The sequence below is a fragment of the Solanum verrucosum genome, unplaced genomic scaffold, assembly GCF_900185275.1.
Source record: "Solanum verrucosum unplaced genomic scaffold, falcon-dt-bn FXZP01000060.1, whole genome shotgun sequence".
Taxonomy (NCBI): Eukaryota; Viridiplantae; Streptophyta; class Magnoliopsida; order Solanales; family Solanaceae; genus Solanum; species Solanum verrucosum.
This window is the reverse complement of record NW_026020129.1, coordinates 8882116-8902664: the sequence shown is the minus strand read 5'-3', so window position 1 is coordinate 8902664 and position 20549 is coordinate 8882116. Positions and strand designations below refer to the sequence as shown.

The window sequence follows — 20549 nt, the reverse complement described above, 5'->3', positions numbered from 1 at the left end:
CTTGAAATGGGTTGTTTATACAGGGGAGGGTTTTGAAATGAATGGGGTTTTAGAGTTTTGTCCCTTTCTTTTTTTGGTAAAAAAAGAGAACTTTGGGTTCTCTTGCTAGGTCCCCCTTTTTTTGGTGTGAATTGGTCCTCTTTGCTTTTACACTTGTGAATGTTTATTGGATATTTGCATTTTTACGATGAAGAATCATAAAATGGTTGTAAATGTGAATATATATCATTTGTTGGATGATGGTTTTTTTAGTAGAAGGTTTCACAATTAAGCTGTATGCAGCATGCAGTTTACCTTCTTTGTTTAGTTGCATCTATGAGTTAATTGCTGTTCTTTAGTTAGGAGAAAAATTGTTTTTTTACCACTAGAGTATGTGGTGTAGCAGATGGAGCCACTTCTCCCTTAACTAGAGGTTTCGGTTTTGAGCTTTGGGTAAGGAAAAATCCCTGATAGGAAGTGTTTATTCCAAATGGGCCTTACGCGGGCGAGAATTCGGATTAATCGGGATCCACCTTCGCCTCTTGTGTCCACATCATTGAACTTGCACTCCAGGTGCTTTGTCTTAGTCCTGCTTAACCTGGAACCTTTAAATTCTAGGGTCTCTCTCCAAATGTCCAGCCTGTTGTTAACTTCATTGCACGTCTCGTCAATCATCTGCGAATAACATACACCTCGGCACCTCCCCTTGGATATGTCGTGTCAATTCGTTCTTGACTAAATTTTAGTAACAATGAGCAAAAAATTACCCGTATACAAGAAGTATACCAAAAATTAGAAAACCTTAGAAAAAAACATATGGTTCTATGAACAACACCCTATCTTCTATACGGAACTCGTGGCCCGTGGGTTCAAGGCAATAAGGAATAAGAGGCTATTCCTCAAGTGTACTAAATACTTGGCTATTCTATCAAAAGCTCTTGGTATTTACTTTAATGTTGTGCGGAAGGGGATGTGAGCATAGGTGTTTTATCGTATTTTGGATTAGATGCATTTTGGGGCATTAGCTTTGTTAGAGTGCACAGTATCTTCTTTATTAGATATATAAGGGCATCTGTAGAGGTTTATAATTCCCACTCATTCCCCCCAATGTTTTGAGTTCGATACTTAGGTTCTTTTACATGGTAAAAGAGCCATACTTTAGTAACCTGTTTTCACAATGATTCTCTCTAGCTATTTTGTTGCATTGGTCGTCCCTCTTATCTGAGCCTATTGCACCACTTGTTCTTTCTCTATTCAAATTCAGCATATCGAGTCGGTACTTCAGGAACACACTTCTTAAATGTTAAGCCGGTTTACACATGTGGAAGGGTGTTAAAATGTATAATGCATCCCACATAAGATATACAAGGACATTTGAAGGCGTTTATGAAGGTCCAATGCTCCGCTCAAAGCTTTAACTAGTCAACTTGCTGCGCTTCGCGTGGCTATTTAAAAATATTAGTGAATTTATTTAACAATTATTTTCTAAATCAAATAGAATTTGAGAAGTTAAACAAATTCTTTTACAACTATAAATTTTCAAGCATTTCTTAAATGCTACAAGTTATTAAGAATGTAATTTACTTTGCTTTGCACCTGCTCTAAATATGTGAACATAAAAAAATCAACAACCAAATCTGCCCTGACAAAGTCTATATGCTAACCATTATTTTTAATTCCAACACATTTAGATGTAGAGGTACTGGAAAGAGATTGGTCAAAAGTTGTGGTTATAGTTATGGGGTTTCATTTTAAATAAAAAATATGTGTAAAAAGGTATTTGATCCTCTTTCCGGAACTGGTTATTTATGAAATTTATCTCGTTCTTAGTACTTTTAAAGAGCAAAGAAACGAAGGAGGATAAATGAGATGGGATTTTGCTCCCTCCCTACTAATAAGAACATGAAGAATTTGTATAAGAAAGTTGCGACACATCAACGCATTTGTCATGGTTATGGAATTTTCAAATGCAAATTGAAAAATTACAATCTTAAGATATATGAATATGGGTGAGCGACTTAACTACTTTGTCATGTCTTGATCCTCGCTCCTTTATTGGATGCTTTATCACCCCATTATCGGATGCTTTATCGCTCCATAAAAAGTTGATTTCTCAGACGATCACTCAACTAAAAATAATTATTTCAGAATATCACTTTTTTTTGTTTTGTAACAGAAAAGTTAATTGAAGTGCTAGTGACTTTTATTTTACACGACAAAGAAAAGTAACTTTCTGATATAATTACGATTAGTTGAGTGACCGTATGATAAATCTACTCTTGCCTAACCGATTGCCTTTACTCTCAATGCAACACAAGTAAATAGTGAAAAAAATAAGATATATGTTTGTCTTCCCTTCTTTTTGTCGTTTCTATTTCCGATTTCAATAGTAATTACTTCCGTACCATTAATTAAGAAAGGAGTGACACATGTTCTTATGTATTTCGGGCATTAAATGGGCAATGCCAAGTTCTACCTTGATGATCATAAGCAGCTGGAAGAGTATTGGACAAAGGAGAGTTGATGAGAACCGGTGGTAGATTATACTTGCATGTATTTGGTGGACTATATGCAAAGAGAGGAATCCAAGATTTTTTCAAGATACTAGCAGTTCTATCTGGAAAATTAGGATGAATTGTGGTCATTCAAAAAATTAGGCTGATTTGTCTTTGTTCTTTTTTGGCGTATAGAGAATATGTGGGGGGAAAATAGGGGACCTGGTGGATCTATGAGGCAATGTATAAGATTATAGGCTTATGGACAGGGCTGTTTATACTCTTCTGGGATTTGTTAAGTTCTTAAACTAAGCATCTTTTCTGGTGTTAAGTTTTTCTTTAATACAATTATTACTTTACTCAAAAAAAGTAAAGAAAGGAGGAGTAGAGGATTTTCTTGGTATTGATGAAGAAACATTAATATTTTATTAATTGCTTCACCCTTTTTGGAAGGAAGCGGACACACCTTTCGAGGAGAAGAGACCTATTGCGACATTCACAATGAAAGACGTGGCATTTCATTTTTTTCCTTTTATATAGAGAGTACAATTTTGCAAAAATGAAATGGACAAAATATGCAAGTAGGGATACCGACTCTAGGAGGTTCCAGATCAATCTTCTGTGTCCTTGCTTTATATTAATATATACATATCGGTATTAGATGTTTTGTAGATGCTCATATTTTTCAATTTTCACAACCCGAATTAGTGTCGTGTAAATTGAGATCAAGATCCTAGTGATAGAAACTGACAGAGAGGAGAACCTTATCAAGCGAGATAAATCAAAAGTGCGATTAATCAATTCTACAGGAATCAGAAAGCTCGGAAGGTGATTATGGTATTCTTCAATGTGTATTACTATTTGTTGTTGCACTTGTCTTGTATCTTGCTTTTTTTTTTTCTTTTTTTACAATCCTCCGTTGGTTATGCTTCTTTTGAGCCTAGGATTTATCGAAAACTTCTTCACTACCCCACAAAGGTAGGGGTTAGGTCTTCGTACATACTATCCTCCCCAGACCCTGCTTGTGGGATTACACTGGGTGTGTTGTTGTTGTAGGGGTCATTGAAGTGGTCGAGAACCATGAGGTTTTAGTTTTGAATCCCAACGCAGGAAAAAGCCAAAAATAGCCTTGAGAGGTAGGGGACACCCATGGAATTAGGCGCTCACAAGCTGGCACCACAGTTGTAAATAATATATGCCTTTTGTAAAGTATGAAGTGCAGATGTTTACAAAACTTATTTCTTTTGGCCTAATAGGGTTAGTTAGAAAGCTAGAAAATTGACACTCTTTGGAACTTTTGAATTCTCTAAAGTTGTCATGGCGGTGTTCTACTTTCTAGTATCTTACCTTAATTAAAAGATCCTAGAAATCATTATTACACTGCTCCCTTTTCTCAAGTGTTCTGTGGAAGTTCAAAGAGAAGCTCCTATGCAATTTGGATTTTATAAGTTTTTGTCCTAAGACAAGTTTAAGTTGCTTCATCTCTAAAGGATACACGCAGCTTTGTTTTCCTCTTTCTTCCTGCCTTCTCATTTTGCTCAAGCTCTTCCTCTCCTCTAAGATTAAAGGAGCAACTCTTACATTCGATCCTCTTGCAGTGATTGTGGTAGGCCTAAGGTTTGCCAGTTTATCCAATTCTGTTACACAAAAAGTTTAACCTATGTGGAATTAAAACATTAAAAATTTCTGTTAGTTAGACAAGGCCTACATGCTATTCATTTTTGTGTTTTGTGTGTTTTAGCGGAATAGAAGAGTTTGTTGCATCACCAAAATGTGTTAGTTAAAAATGCTAATTGATGTGTGTTCTTAGGTTGTGAAAGTGAGGGAAGACTGAAGACATGATTATTTTTTCACTTATCGATGTACTGAATCAGATTTTATTGGATGCCCTTGCACTCTAAAGCCAAACTATGTTTACGTTATTCCTAGAGCTAATAAAACAACAATTGCAATAATACCATAAATATTTTGTTTGGGGGGCCTACTGTGTGGTGTCCACAAGGCTAGTATGGTCTAAGCTTGGTTGAGACACTGCAAAAACAATGAAGTTTGGTCAAGGTTGTGTGGATTTTCAGAGGAGGTGGGAGAAATCCTCTATATTCATCTGCTTTAGTGGGACTTATTTCATTCCAATACTAGATAATTTCTTAAAGAATATAGGGGCTCTTAAGACAATTATGTCTTATTCTTAACTAATTTATATCATTTGTATGGATCCTTTGTTTCAGTTATATTTTGTTCTTAGCAAAGTCCACATTGATTCTGAAACTTTTTAGGTCTTTCAGACTTTACTCCATGAGATTTAAGGTCTACCCGCCCTCTTTTTTCACCTTTATTCTTCATATTGTCATACATATCGACCGACGACCGGTACATTTGGAAGTCATGATCAAATAGTCTTGGATGACCTTTCATTTTAGTTTTCTTGTTGTATTCCTCTGTGTGCAAGTTTTATCTTTGTAGAATATCCATCTCGATTCTTGGCAGTTACGTTTTTATGAAACATCTTTTGGTTTTGTAGGGTGTAACTTAGTTGGTCTGAACTATTCTGTTAACTTACCCTTTACTTTGTTAGGTATTTTGGTTATGTAGCACTCTTGTTACATCTTCATCTATTATGCCATGTTCTCTTAATTAAGAATCTTATGGAAGTGCTTCTACCATCTTGGGTGAAGAAAGATGAGTTTTGCAGCGCTTGAGAGCTTGAAGGTCATTTAATTGACCTTAATCTAAAAAAATTGCTGATCAAATGTACCGCTTTGTGCACCTTAACTAGCAGCTGTATTGTTACCTCTTTATGTGTTTTTCCTAACTGAAACACTATTTTAACAATATCATCAAATCACCAAAAAAATATGAAAGTTGGGCTCTCCTTGTAAACACTGTTTCCTCCTTCTTTGTACTTGGATTTGCTGCTCTTGAGCCGAGTGTCTTTCGGAAACAGCCTCTCTACCGCCACGAGGTAGTGGTAAGGTCTGCATACTCTCTACCCTCCCCAGACCCTACTTGTGGGATTTCACTGGGTATATTGTTGGCTCTCCTTGTTAAACGTTCTCCCCTTAAATGAAAGAAATAAGTTAGTTTTAGCATCTGGTATTTGAAAATGATTGTTGGAGATCTTTGTATGACAGGCTGTCAAGTTTACATCCAGGTTTTGGTTTTGAGTTGACTGTCCACTGTGCAAGCCCAGCTTGGCTAGTCAGGCTTGTGGAGGTATAGTTCTTCTATGATCCGTTTCGATGCAAGTGATTGATTTCCATATATTGCACAAATGCTATTTTGCATGTGTTTCATATTAACATCTTAAGTTGTTACAAGGCATAGTTAATGGATTTCAAATCCCTCACTTTTGTTGTCATCTAACGAACTAACTATTCTAGATATAGAACTAACCAGTGTTATCAAAGGCGAAAAGCGCAAAAAAGCTCTAAGGTTCGTGAGGATTTTAAGCGCAAAGCGCAAATAAAGCGTGGGCTTTAATGAAAAAAGGCGCAAAGGGAGAAAAGAATACAAATATATATGTTTAGTCCAAGACTAATAATTATAAACATGAATGTCAAATATATGACCAAGAAATTGAAAAATAATTATAATAAAGTGAAATATCAATTATTTAGTGTCACTTCTTCATATGAGGTTCATTGGCAAGGAAATGTTTGCCTTAGAACCTTGATGATGACACTAAAGCGCACATAAAGCGAGGCGAAGCGCTCAACACGTTTTGAGCCTCGCTTCAGGGCTTAAGCGCGCCTTTGATAACACTGGAACTAACAATATCGATTCAAAATATTTGAAATGGTAAATGTCCACGGTTACTTCAGGAATTTCAAATTATCAAATCAAATTCTTTGGGAACGCTGGCAAACAACTCATCCAAGTATGACTAGAATTCTTTTTATTTATAGATGGTTTTGTTCTGTTCTAAATATCAACAGACCATCTGTTTTATAAAAAATGTCACAAGGGTTTTGGGTTTATTTAATCTAGTGAGATATAATAGTTATGTGGGCCGTGATTGTATAGATGTTTGTAAAACAATTGACATGTTTTCTTAAACAAAGCTTGATTCACTTGTCGTACTGCTTAGGGATGGATTTAATTCCAAGGCACTACTGAAATATTTTCTCATTGTTACATGAATTATGTTTACTCTTTTTCTGTTCTTGCTTTATAGTGTACTCTTGAACCACGTTATTTTCCAGATTTCAGATGGAGCATGATCGGAATATTGAGCAGCAAGTGCCAGAAGGTATTCTGAGGGGCATAAATTTCAGTATCTTGTCAGAGACTGATGCAGTAAGTAAATGCCAAACTTTTGGTGTAATTTAAATTAGCGAGCATGTCTGCTTCGTTCTCTTTGTTGCTTGAAATGGATGTAAACTCCCACTGGCGAATATAGCTTGTCTCAATTTTCTTTCCAGTCTGTCCTAAAATGTTGTCCATTTTTCTTAGATAAAAGGTCTCTTTTCTCTACTAATAATTACATTACTGTAATCTAATATACTTTTGTTCCTAGAAAACTCAAACCCATAAGAAGTAATCTAAAACTGAAATGTTGAACCCACCTTGCTTTAGATTAGCTGATTCTTAATAGGCTATATCAAAGTTGAACTAAGGCTTGTAAAATTTTAGACAGATTAAGTTGCTAATTGTAGTCCCTTCTGTTAAATTTTATTATCAAATGAAGCTGATTCACATTTCTGCATTTCTTGCTTTTCTAGGCCAAATTATCAGCTAAGGTAATTGGAGCAGTTAATGAAGTAACAGATCCCGCATTGGGGTTTCCAAATCCAATCTTTCAGTGTACAACATGTGGTGCAAACGATGGGAAAAAATGTGAAGGTACGAGAGAAGAATCTGTTTATTTGATAATACCCGATGCATTACTGTTTTAACATCTTCACGGGAAGTAATCATTTTAGTTTTATTCTTTACATCCTTTCCAGGTCATTTTGGATTGGTAAACTTTCCATATACAATTCTGAATCCGTATTTCGTATCGGAGGTTGCTCAGATCTTGAAGAAAATATGTCCAGGATGTAAATCTGTGCGTCGTGATAAGGTCAAGGTCAGGTACTACACACTCAGTACTGAAACTTGATACTATATCATTAATATGAACTCGAGTTACACAGTTCATTTTTCCTGTAACATATGTGGTCAGCTATTTGTGACAAGAACATCTTAGTAAATTCTTCAGGTAAATCAGATGTAGGGAACTAATTCCTTTTTCTAGTTCAGTTACTAACAGTTGTTTAGTGATACTTTAGTAAATGCACTTGCTCCAAGTTCCTGCTCCACCATTTGAGTTTTAACTGATGTAATTTGGGTTTTGACAGTAAGGTTTACGTAGATAAAACGTGTAGGCGTATGTGTTGTGGTGAGATAGGAATCTATGCTGGTACAGGATCACAGCGCTCTATACATAGACTATATGTTATTTTTGTGCAGGTGTTTTTACAGCTGTGTGCATTTTCACTTTCCCAAAATGATGTCAATTTTCTGTTCTTGTCTTGGTGGAACCAATCACCACAAACTGATTAAAATCAGGTTTTCAGGGGGGAAATAGCAGCTTGTATTTTTTTTTGAACATTGGTAAAGTTGTATTCTTCAGCATTAAGGACATGCTGGCCACCTTCAAAATTTACAGCCCTAAGCGAAATTACAAGCTCCCTATTAATTCTATAATTTGATCTACATCTTCCATGCAGAGTTGTTTACACCAAAAAAGTAAAGATACCAAACAATTCCATTTTACTTTGTGAATGGAATTAGATCTATCTTCAGGAAATAGCAGCTTGTATTTCATTATAAAAAAACAAACAGCATTTTGTTTACTTGCTATTCTAATAGGCATTGTGGTATTTATAAAAAAAAAAAATCCATGTTGTTATAGGTTTTTGGTACAGTACATGTGACATATCGAAGATGCTGCTATTGTTCTACTTGCTCCCAGGGTGATAATTCTTTTCTTTGCCTTTTCCAGGGTTCTGATAGGACATCTACCTGCAAATACTGTGATGTGAGTCTTATTGGTTTTAAGTTAATAATATTCGTTCCCTTGTTTTTAATTTCTTGACCTCTGTCTATCTGATAAGCAGGGAGTTTTAAGAGGTTATCCGCCAACAAAGTTTAAAGTATCTCCTAAAGACATGTTTGGGAGGACTGCCATTATCGCAGAAGTGAATGAGAATTTGTTAAAGAAGGTTCAGCAAACTACGGGAGTAAGTTTGGCTTCTGACTATTGGGATTTCATCCCATATGATGCACAACAAGAAGCAAGTGTAAATTCGTCAAATTACAAAAGAGTTTTATCACATGCTCAGGTAGTGTTTCTTACTAGTTTCAGCTAGTTTCTTGCACTCTCCTATCTGGTCAAAATTTCATGTTTTTTCTTTTAAGATAGTTTTTTTTGGGGGATTAAAAATCTATTTGTTGTTTTCTTCTGTTGATGATATATCTTATCCCTACTGATTAGATACAACTTGAAGATTGAATAGCCCTTTCACTGATATTTAAGAAATTGTATATTGCTGAAGACCTTCTTTGGATAGCATATATCTTTTGCCATTTACATTTTGTAGTAACATCAGAAGCTTTCTTCTGTTTCTTGTTGCAAGTATGACATTGGAGGGTGAGATGAGAAATGAAGACCTGAATACTTCTGAGTTTAGTTGAATAAATAGCAATATGTATATTCAACTTTGATTAAGGTTTTATTGTGGGCTTCAACTTTTTTTTTTTTTTTTGGATAACCATGGTGTCCCGGTCAGCTTGCGCACACCTCAACTAATTCCACGGGATACCTGCTACCTCCCACTAAGGGTGGCATGCGGGTTTGGTGCACTAAGCATCCTGCATTCACACAGGTTCTGGGGATGGGCTGCACCCCTAAGGGGTGTGATGTAGGCCCTACCCTGAAGCATCAGTGGTTGATTCCACGGCTTGAACCATTGACCTATGGGTCATATGGAGACAAATTTACAGTTGGTCCAAGGCTCCCCTTCGTGATTAGGAGTTTCTTTTCATCAAAACATCTACGGTTCCTTTCTGGACAGAAACACCAATAAATACAGGCAGGGACCATTTCTCGGATTTTCCTGATGGATTTACCAACTTTCCATAAACTCCAGCATATTAAGCATCTTTAATCCTCTCAGACATGACCAACTGAGTCGAAAAACTGAAAATGACATATTCCAGATATCTGTAGCAACTGAGCAGTGTAGTAGTAGGTGATTATTGGTTTCTATTCATTGTTTGCACATGTAGCATCTGTTGACTATGTGTATGACTGTATGTTCCTTCTGTTGAGAATATCTTGAGTCAAACATGTTCATAGAGTGATGTCCAAGTGAAACAAATCGATTCCCCCTTTTCCTGTCACCTCCTATGTAGCCATCCCTGAAACAGAAGTTCCTCACCATTCTCAACTAGCCAGAAAAATCATTGCTCACTCGGAAAAGCTTAAGGGAAAAAACAAACCCCATGCCTCGTCCCTAGTCCATATCCATTAAAAATATGAATCGGCCCATTTGAGGTTCTGACCCATTTGGCTTCACACTTGTTTGAGGTTGATGTATGAAAATGAAAATCCAGAAATGGATTTCGCTGATTTGGTTTGATATGTGAGTTCTTTTGAAACTTCAAGTTTGGTTGAAGAAAGAGCTTGCAGTTACTGGAGTAAATACTGCAAATTTCCTTGGATTGTAATGAAGCTACAGAAGTGCCTGGATGGAGTTGAGTTGTGAAGTTTTGAGAAAAAATGATTGGACCAATACCTACTAGTGATGATTCTGGGATTTTGGATGATTAAAAAAAAGAAGCAACTGATTTTGGGTTTTTTTTTTGGTGGTTTCTAAGAAGAGGTATGCAACTGATTTTTAATAAAGAAACAAGCGGAACCCACAAGTTATAAGTGTCATGAAAATGCGAAGCAATTGAACAATAAACACGGTTAGAGTTGTTTATTAATAGCCATTTGTTCAAGTGGAGGTGTTTAAATGGGAAAAAAAGAGAGTTGGAGGGCCGGTTTTAAAATCCGGTCCAAGTATATGTGTCAATTTAGATGTTAAGCCTTTTTAATAATGTCCAAGCTTTGAGATGGAACAGTGAACTAGCTTATCTCTGTGTTTTCACTAGTGAATTATGTTTTTGCTGTCTTTGCTTCTGTTCTTTGGTGCATCTGATTAATTTTCTGACCTTTAGGTATATAGCATTCTGAAAGATATTGATCCAGGGTTTCTTGAAGGACTTCTCAAAAGGAAGAATTCAATCTTCCTTAAAAGCTGCCTTTTGACTCCGAATAGTCATCGTGTCACAGAATTTGGGCAGCACATGATATTTGTAAGTGAGAAAAATGTGTCTTTTCTTTTATGGTAGCATTGATACCCATTTTTGGCACTCAGCTTTCTAATACCTGGTCACGTGCTGGTTTTAATGTCCCAGGATGAAAGTAATAGGCTTTACAGAAAGTTGATAGACTTTAGAGGGACAGCAAATGACTTGAGCATGTGCGTTTTAGATAGAATTAAAGTTTCCAAGGTAAGAAATGCAACCATGTTTCTCCTTTCCCTTTCTTTGTCAGCTTTTTGTAGAACTATGTTACATTTGAATTGAGCCTTTACTATTGCAGATACGTGCAGATAGATCGGTAATCAATGATCCTAATGCCCCTGCTACTGGTTTGAAGTATGTGAAAGAATTGGTTCTGGCAAAACGCACTAATCATGCTTTCCGCATGGTTGTGGTTGGTGATCCTAACATAGAGCTAGGTGAAATTGGTATTCCATGTCATGTTGCTGAGAATCTCCACATGGCAGAATCTCTAAGTTTACGAAATTGGGAAAGGATGACTGATCTCTGTGATCTTATGATTCTTCAGAGGGGAGGGATTCTTGTCCGTAGAAATGGTGTCTTAGTTCGTATTAGTGTAATGGATCGGTTGCAGAACGGGGATATTATACATAGACCCCTTATCGATGGAGATGTTGTGATGATAAATCGACCTCCGTCTATTCATCAACACTCGCTAGTTGCTCTGTCTGTTAGGATTCTTCCAATAAATTCTGTTCTTTCAATCAATCCCCTTGTCTGTTCTCCATTCCGTGGGGATTTTGATGGTGATTGCCTTCATGGTTATATTCCCCAATCAATCGATTCTAGGATTGAGCTTAGTGAGCTTGTTGCTCTGAAACAGCAGTTGCTTGACGGACAGAATGGTCAAAATCTTCTTTCATTAAGTCATGATAGCTTAACTGCTGCTCATTTAATTTTGGAACCTGGAGTTTTCTTGGACCGCTTCCAGATGCAGCAGCTACAAATGTTTTGTCCACGTCAATTGGGGATGACTGCTATCGTAAAAGCACCACCAGGAAACTTGTGTTATTGGACTGGCAAACAGTTATTCAGCTTGCTTTTGCCATCAGACCTTGAGTATGTTTTTCCATCAAATGGTGTCTGTATTAGTGAGGGGGAAATTGTGACATCTTCTGGTGGGTCTTCTTGGCTGCGTGATGCCAGTGATAATCTTTTTTATAGTCTGGTTAAACACCATGGAGGTGATACTCTTGACCTCCTTTATGCTGCACAAACAGTTCTTTGTGAGTGGTTGTCAATGAGAGGCCTTAGTGTTTCATTGTCCGATCTTTACATATCTTCTGATTCATATTCCCGCGAAAATATGATTGATGAAGTCTGTTCTGGTTTGCAAGAGGCAGAACGGTTATCTTACATCCAGCTTCTGATGATACAGTATAATAAGGATTTCCTTTCTGGAAGCTTAGAAGAAAGCAAGAACTCCATGGGTTTTGATTTTGAGTTTATGTCCATCATGCAGCAGAAATCAGCTTCCCTTAGTCAAGCTTCTGCTAGTGCTTTCAAGAAAGTTTTCCGGGATATCCAGAATTTGGTATATAATTATGCTAGCAATGACAATTCATTACTGGCTATGTTAAAAGCTGGGAGTAAGGGAAACCTGCTAAAACTGGTCCAACACAGCATGTGTCTTGGTTTGCAGCAGTCTTTGGTTCCAGTATCATTTAGAATGCCCCGTCAACTTTCTTGTGATGCATGGAACAATCATAAATCACATCTTGTTATTGAGAAACCACATAAGGTTCCTGAATGTCCTGGTTCTTACATCCCATCTGCTGTGGTTAAAAATTCATTTCTTGTGGGTTTGAATCCTCTAGAGTGTTTTGTGCATTCATTAACCACCCGTGATAGTTCTTTTAGTGGACATGCTGATGTTTCTGGAACTTTGAACCGCAAGCTTATGTTTTTCATGCGTGATCTGTACGTTGGATATGATGGAACAGTGAGAAATGCTTATGGGAATCAAATTGTGCAGTTCTCTTACTACGAAGCAGAGCAAATTGCTTCTACTAAGGGGAGTCATAACCATGCAATTGGTGGTCATCCTGTTGGTTCATTGGCAGCCTGTGCCATTTCAGAAGCTGCATACAGTGCTTTGGATCAACCTGTCAGTGCACTTGAGTCATCACCTTTACTAAACCTGAAGGTTATCTCTCTATTTCTGCTGATTTATACTTTTAGGCCGCTATACTATCTTGTGCTGGCTAAATCAATATTCTTAAAGATGTGTTCTTGGAATCTATGATCTACTAATTTCTCTGTCAAATACCCTTTTTGGTATTTGGATGTGACTTGTACAGAAAATATTGGAATCTGGAGCGGGGAGTCGTAGTGGCGAGAAAACTGCATCAATGTTTCTTTCAAAAAGACTTGGCAGATGGGCTCATGGTTTTGAATATGGAGCTTTAGAGGTCAAGGGTCATCTGGAAAGGCTTCTTCTTTCAGAAGTTGTTTCTACAGTAATGATATGGTACACTCTCTTCTTGCATTTTCGCACTTACTCTATCCAGTTCTATTGATATCATTTTCATTATTTCTTATCTGACTAGAGATTTCTATAATGTAGCTTCTCCCCCGAAACACGTAAAAGCACTCACAATTGTCCCTGGGTCTGTCATTTTCATATAGATAAGGTAATGCAATGAGACATTCATTTCTTTATTTTAATAGTCTTGTGCTCTTAGATTTCTGTTCTCTCAGGAAAATGTGAAGACGAGAAGGCTGAAGCTGAGATCAGTTTTAGATGCTCTTAATATGAGATATAGAGCCGCAACAACGAAAGCTGGGCATGATCTTCCAAATCTGCATATAACGTGCAAGTAAGATGCTTTGCTTTGAGTTTCGTTTCTTATGTGTTAATGGATGCATGGAAATGGAATTTGGAATATATGAAAAAAGTAGATTCAGTTATTCGATCCCAGCTTTTAGTGTTATGAAGTCGAATCATTCTTAATCCTCCACTACCTTATTGCACTTCTACTGTCTCTTGGTCACTGTTTGAGCCCTTGTATTCCTTTAATAACTCTTGTAAATGTGCAGGGATTGTTCAGTTGCTGAAGCACGAAAAGAGAAGTCCGAAATTTGCATCACTGTTTCTGTGGTTGAGACCTCAAAAGATCCTTCTTCACTTCTGGATACACTTCGTGATGTGGTGATTCCATTCCTTCTTGAGACGGTGATAAAAGGTTTAGATCTTTTTTCTAATTTGTGAATTACTACTTGTCAGCTGAAGTCCTTGAGCTATGTTCTTGTTTATTAGTCATCCTTTTTTCTGAAAGCAGTTTCATTTGTGCTGTTAATTGTTATTAACAAAGACATGGAATTTGTTCTTGGCTTGTTATGAAGGAGTTTCACTTGTACTGGTTATGAAGGGTCGTGTATTCATAAAACTGGTTTTCCTTGTCTGTCAGTATCCATTCCAGCTGATGACCATTGAATCCATTCCGATTATGACTGCAGGACCAGTTTTCAGAATCTTTTAGTGATTTTAAACTAAAATTTGGTTTAAATGTTTATATTGCTTTGAATCTAATTTCTCAAGGGGCTCAAAACATTTTATAAACATGTTGGCAAGTTTAATGTGGGTTTAGAAATCATGAAGTATACTTGCTATTTACCTATGCTTTGGTCCTTACAACTTAGTTTGATTTACTGATGTTGCTACAGGTGAAGTAAAGTAGTAAAAGAGAAACAGCCTTTTTCTTGCACGAGTTTGCAAGAAAGGGAAAAGGAAGCTGCTTGATACGGGCAGTATCAGGATTAAATTATACGTAAAATTTATAATAACTGATGATGATCGATGAATGAAGATAGAGGCTTTATAAGAACTTGATTGAGCTTCTGCAAAGCTAAAGTTATAGATAAGTTCTGGCATCTTGGACATTGAGTTGTCTAAAGTCATTTCTATCAGTTATATCCTGATCTTCATGAAGAAGAGTGCAATTTGCATGTGAATTGTCACTCTTTTGTGGCCTCATTATATTATTGAACTAATTGAATTCTTTTCTACCAAAGATTGCAAAAGATCAATGAATAGCATCCATCATACATGACATTTCAAAGTGACTTTTAAGTTTAGACATTTGTTCTATAAAAGTTGTGGCACGATGTCTTCTTGTTGGATATTCTATGGAACTGCTTTTCTACTATCATTTGATTTGATGTTTCATTTTTTTAGGTTTCTCCGCATTTAAAAAGGTTGATATCTTATGGAAAGAGTTGCCAAGCCCATCAAAATCTTCCAGGGGCTCTACCGGGGAGCTATATTTGCAGGTCTTCATGTCAGAAAGTTGTGACAGAATCAAATTCTGGAATGCGCTTGTGGATAGTTGCCTCCAGATAAGGGATTTGATTGATTGGGAACGCAGTTATCCTGATGATGTCCATGATCTGACTGTAGCCTATGGAATTGATGTAGCATGGGAGTACTTTCTATGCGTAAGTTCTTGTTGTGAGATGATCCCTCTTTTTTAGTCATAATTTTCTACAGCCGTTTCATTTCTTTGTTGATATTATGCGACCACATTGTCCTTCCAGACTGGTAGTCATAGTAATTCTCGTGTAGTTTCTTGTCCTTCAATTTTTGTTACTATCTTCTGTTGTTTGTACTTCGATTATTGCAATATTTTATTGTTGTTACTGTTTCTTTTTATCTTCAGAATGCTTCCTCATACTTCCTATAGTATACTGCCATGATTCCTTCATTTCCGTTATTTCTTTTTCGATCTGCTTTGATATGCCTTTTCTTGAGCCGAGGGTCTATGGGAATCATCTCTTTGCCTCCCAAGGTAGGGGTAAGGTCTGCTTACACTCTACCCTCCCAAAACCCCACTTGTGGGATTACACTGGGTATGTTGTTGTATAATGTACCACATTGTTGTTACCCTGATGTTAACATTATTCCACTTACCGTTCCTTTTATTCTATACTTCTAGAATAAAATGGTACAATTCTTCTTCATGAAGAAAAGGTACGATTCTGACAATGTTGAGTTAAACTGCAGAAACTACATTCAGCTGTCTCTGAAACTGGCAAGAAAATCCTTCCCGAACACTTGGTACTTGCAGCAGATAGTCTCACAGCTACAGGAGAATTTGTTCCCTTGAGTGCCAAAGGGCTGACACTGCAAAGAAAGGCTGCTGGTGTTATTTCACCATTTATGCAAGCGTGCTTTTCGGTAATGTGATCCACATTTTACCCTTGTTGGTTTTAAGAAAAGGATTTGGATATAATTTTAAGTCTCACCGCTTTTCTTGCACCTTTTCCCTTTTTCGATTACTTAACTTCTAACATTTCAAGTATTGATAATTAATATGTCAAGGAGATGTATCTCCGAGTTTTGAATCTTCGATGCATGTTGAACCCAATGCAGAATCCAGGGGACTCGTTTGTTAGGGCTGCCAAGATGGGATTAAGTGACAATCTTCAAGGGAGTCTTGAATCATTGGCATGGGGAAAGACTCCTTCCATAGGAACTGGTTCTTCATTTGACATTATCTACTCTGGAAAGGTAATGAATCAATTTTCTGTTTGTGAATTGCAGTCGTAGGTTTTTTTTGTGGAGTTACTAAGCTGGGGTAACGAATTTTACTAAGAGCATCACTTGTATTATTGACCAACCAAATTAACTCTTTTGCTTTGGCAATTTTTGGAGGATCTGATCCTTGCCTCCATTTGTGGTTTTAATCATCTTTTGCACCTCCTTGGTTCTATGCCAATGATATTCTAGTCGATACCCTTCCAAAGGAAGTAATTCTTATCTATTATTTTCAGATGAAGTTAGCATCCGATTTTGTCTTTTTTAAAATGTTACCTTGTTGATAATAATAAAAGGCTACACCAGCTTATTGGTCATAATTATGACATATTATTCTATCTAATAGTTGTATATTACCTAATAAGTGATGTAAACTAGCTCCATTTATTTTATTTACTTCATATTTCTTCAAAGACTAGATACAGGAACCCGTGCTTATTAGTCATAATTATGACATATTATTCTATCTAATAGTTGTATATTACCTAATAAGTGTGGTAAACTTGCTCCATTTATTTTACACACTTCATATTTATTGGTCATAATTATGACATAATATTCTATCTAATAGTTGTATATTACCTAATAAGTGATTTAAACTTGCTCCATTTATTTTATGCACTTCACATTTCTTCAAAGACCAGATACATGAGCTATATATTACTCCGTTTGTCTCAATTTATGTGACACAAATGGAATTTGGAATTTTCAAATACACAATAGGATATTTTAACTTTTTAAGTTGTCAATTATTGTGATTTATAACACATTTAACATAATCTTTAATTATAAAACAGATTAAAAAGGAAAGTAAGACCAATAAATTAAAATAGAGTGGGGTCCTTGGAAGCACACAACTCAAGCAGACATGTCGTCCAAGAGCTGTGTGCTTCTTAGCCTCTTATATAAGAGAAAAATAATGTGGCTTACCTGTGATTTGTTGTGTATAATTTTCGTTTCTTAATGTGAATAGATTTGTTCCAGTGTTGTCATTTCTCATCCTTTTCATGGTATTGTTTGTGTTTGTTCTATGGCAACATAATCTTATTCCGTTAGGCATTATTCCCTCTATTTTTTCCCCGTTCCGCTCCCCTGCTTTTTCACTTTAATCCCCTTCCTTACATATTATGGATCTGATAGACCAAGTCAAGTGATGCGATAAAACAGTTTTAAGACTGGACCTTTTTCATCAGGGATATGAGCCTGCTGAACCGATAGATGTGTATACTCTGCTGCAAAACCATGTCACATCGGGTACGCCAAAGGTGAAGGTCACTCTTGATGAAGACGGTGGAATGGATGGAAAGTCTCTTGCACGACGTCTTGATAGGCTTGATGATCTCAATAAAAAGAGTTGTAAAAGCGAGTGGTCAATTACAAAGCTGAGAAGTTTCATTTCATTCAACGACATAAAAAAGCTCTCTCAGTCATTGAAGCAAATGTTGTCCAAGTATGTCAATGCTTCTCTAGTGCAACTCCTAATTCATTCCTTTTTACAAAAAAATGCCTCCGATTTTCTTATTCATTGAGACAGTTTATTTCTGTTAAATTGTTATTTTTGGATTTCTCTTGCTTTTTCTTGTGTTCCTTTGAAATTAAGTTTCAAGGTTATCAGAATGTTAATGTGAACTAGTCAGGTTGGAGAATATGTTTCTTGTGTTCCTTTGAAATTAAGTTTCGAGGTTATCAGAATGTTAATGACTCTGATTAGTATATGTTAATCCGAACTAGTCGGGTTGGAGAATATGTCTGAGGAACATCTTTAGAATCTTGTAGATATACTGCATGAAAGAAGAACAAGGAGTCAAAGTGGTTGAAGAAGAAATGATAGAAACCGACACGACAATTGAATTACCATTGTTTCTCACTCACTAACTTATAATTGTTAAATGTTGCAGATATGCTATCGATCGCGAGTTGAATGAAGCAGACAAGTGCATAGCAATGATGGCATTACAATTTCATCCTCGAAGGAATGAGAAGATTGGAAAAGGAGCACCACAGGAAATTAAGGTGATTTAGATGATAGTGTTCTTGATTATCGAGACATACAATACTTACTAAAGAACGTTTCGATATGAATGCTAATTTTTAGAAAGATTGGTTTAAATCTCGCCATGTTCAATCAATTCATTCTTCATTTTCTGCTATATCTACTAATGGTTTTTCCCTTTTATCACAGATTGGTTACCACAAAGAGTATGAAGATTCCCGCTGCTTTATGTTGGTGCGTTCAGATGGATCAGTTGAAGACTTCTCGTATCGCAAGTGTATGCAACATGCTCTGGAACTGATTGCTCCTCAAAAGGCAAAAACCTCTAGATGGCTGAATAGAGCATCAGCCTAAGTTGCTGTTTTAATTCACTTGGTTACGGGTATGGTCTGCATAATAATACATTTGGTGTGTGTTAAGTATCTGTGGCACGAATACGTGCAATTTTTGAACACCCTTTAGACGCGGGTACGTCAGGACAATTGACGTACTCATGTAACATAGTTTGTACTATATCCGTAAACCAATTTTAGTATACCCCGTTATCTTATGCTTCTTTTTGCTGCTCCCACTAAGGTTTGTTTGCCTTTCATAGAGTCTAAGGCAAAGGGAAATTAGTGGGAGTAGCAACGAAAAGCTCTGAGGGGCTTTTATGCATTTCTTGTTGTACTAGTAGAATGTTTCATCAATGAAAACAATTTCAGACTTCTAGTAGCTTTTTTCTTAGCCTAATTTTCTCTGTGTGACCTATACGTCATGAGTTTAAGTAATGGTAAATTAGCTCCGTGTGAAATATAGATCATGAGTTTGAGTTGTGGAAGCAACCACTATCACAATTCACATCCCTTGGGGTGAGGCTCTTCCTTAGACCCTGTTAATGCGGGATTCTTTGTCATGTGTTTGAGTGATATGGTAAGTTGTCTCCATGTGACTTGTAGATCACGGGTTTGAGCTGTGGAAGCAAACACTAATGCTTGTAGTTGGGTGAGGCCCTTACCTGGACCCTATTAATGTGAGATTCTTTGTGCATTGCGCTGTCCAATTTTGATGGTAGTTCACCCATCACCACTTCCCTAAACACCATCGTAGCCAATCACCATAGGTGTCAGTTGTCACCACCATTAGCTATCATTTACATTCATTGTTAATGCATGATTCTTTGTGCATCGAGCTGCTCAATTTAGATGTTTGTTCATCCATCACCACTTTCACCCCTAAACACCATTGTAGCCATTCACCATAGGTGTTAGTTGTCACTATCATTAGCCATCATTTACATTCATTGTTAATGCGGGATTCTTTGGGCATTGAGCTGCCCAATTTAGATGTTTGTTCACCCATCACCACTTTCACCCCAAAATACCATTGTAGCCAATCACCATAGGTGTCAGTTGTCACTACCATTAGCTATCATTTACATTCATCATTCTAAACTCACCATTTATCACCACAATTATCTAACCATCATCAACCATAGTTATAAATTGCCAATCAACGTCATTATTTACCACCATTATTATCCATCACAATCGTCCACCATAACTAAGTTGCCGTGTCACCAACTATTATGATAAAAAAAATCACTATTAATTGGTTATAAATCGCTATTGTCTGCTACCATCACCATTCACCACTACTAGCTATTATACATAATCATCACCATCACCCAATATAATCCCATCGACACTCGCAATCGAAGTGATTGTGGTTGAAACGAGCTAAAATAGTTGATATGATGTGAAATATATGACCATATAGTCATCCATCGGTCTGAAATAAGATTTGTGTAGCATATTACGCATTTAGAGGAGTCAAAAACTCCTTACGAGATTTTTTTTTCATTTTAGAATTCAAATCCGAGTCATTTAATTAAGGTTGTACCACATCTTTGGGTAGGTTATTTTGTCTATTTGCCAATAAAGTTTTTTTTTTTTTTTTTTTTTTTTTTTGTAATTCAAAGGAGTCCCCCACGTAATAGTGGTTCTTTAATTGACTCATCAATGAATGGAGCCCTCTAATATTATTGATCAAATTGGGTAGAGAGTTGAAATACAAGGTCACAATTTCATTCTCATCTAGTGATCTTTCTTGTTTGGAAAATTTCCTCCAAAAGTATATTCATTAGGATATTTTTTTAGCTTATGTCCATATAAAGCAAGACAAAAACTTT

General features: G+C 36.5%; 1 protein-coding gene across 3 annotated transcripts; it reads left to right on the top strand.

The window, feature by feature from the left end:
• The first annotated feature begins 3265 nt into the window (after positions 1–3265).
• On the top strand, positions 3266–19077 carry LOC125826261 (DNA-directed RNA polymerase IV subunit 1). Of its 3 annotated transcripts, none has more exons than XM_049505579.1 (20): positions 3266–3302; positions 5606–5687; positions 6677–6770; positions 7196–7316; positions 7421–7542; positions 8461–8496; positions 8576–8800; positions 10683–10820; positions 10923–11018; positions 11110–12996; positions 13151–13320; positions 13417–13483; positions 13551–13669; positions 13890–14035; positions 15028–15287; positions 15853–16026; positions 16222–16359; positions 17580–17836; positions 18285–18399; positions 18569–19077. In XM_049505579.1, exons 3-20 carry the CDS (start codon positions 6684–6686, stop codon positions 18731–18733), a joined length of 4323 nt encoding a protein of 1440 aa, XP_049361536.1. In that variant the 5' UTR covers positions 3266–3302; positions 5606–5687; positions 6677–6683; the 3' UTR covers positions 18734–19077. The 3 variants fall into 3 exon arrangements, with proteins under 3 accessions (XP_049361536.1, XP_049361537.1, XP_049361538.1); XM_049505580.1 differs by having other exon boundaries at positions 6649–6770; XM_049505581.1 differs by lacking the exons at positions 3266–3302; positions 5606–5687; positions 6677–6770; positions 7196–7316 and having other exon boundaries at positions 7423–7547.
• Positions 19078–20549: the final 1472 nt, after the last annotated feature.

Excerpts from the sequence above, each read along its gene's own strand:
- LOC125826261 (XM_049505579.1), top strand. The coding sequence starts at position 6,684 with ATGGAGCATGATCGGAATATTGAGCAGCAAGTGCCAGAAGGTATTCTG. Across the intron at positions 14,036-15,027 it reads TCTTGAGACGGTGATAAAAG|GTTTCTCCGCATTTAAAAAG; the intron begins GTTTAGATCTTT and ends TCATTTTTTTAG. Across the intron at positions 18,400-18,568 it reads GAGCACCACAGGAAATTAAG|ATTGGTTACCACAAAGAGTA; the intron begins GTGATTTAGATG and ends CTTTTATCACAG.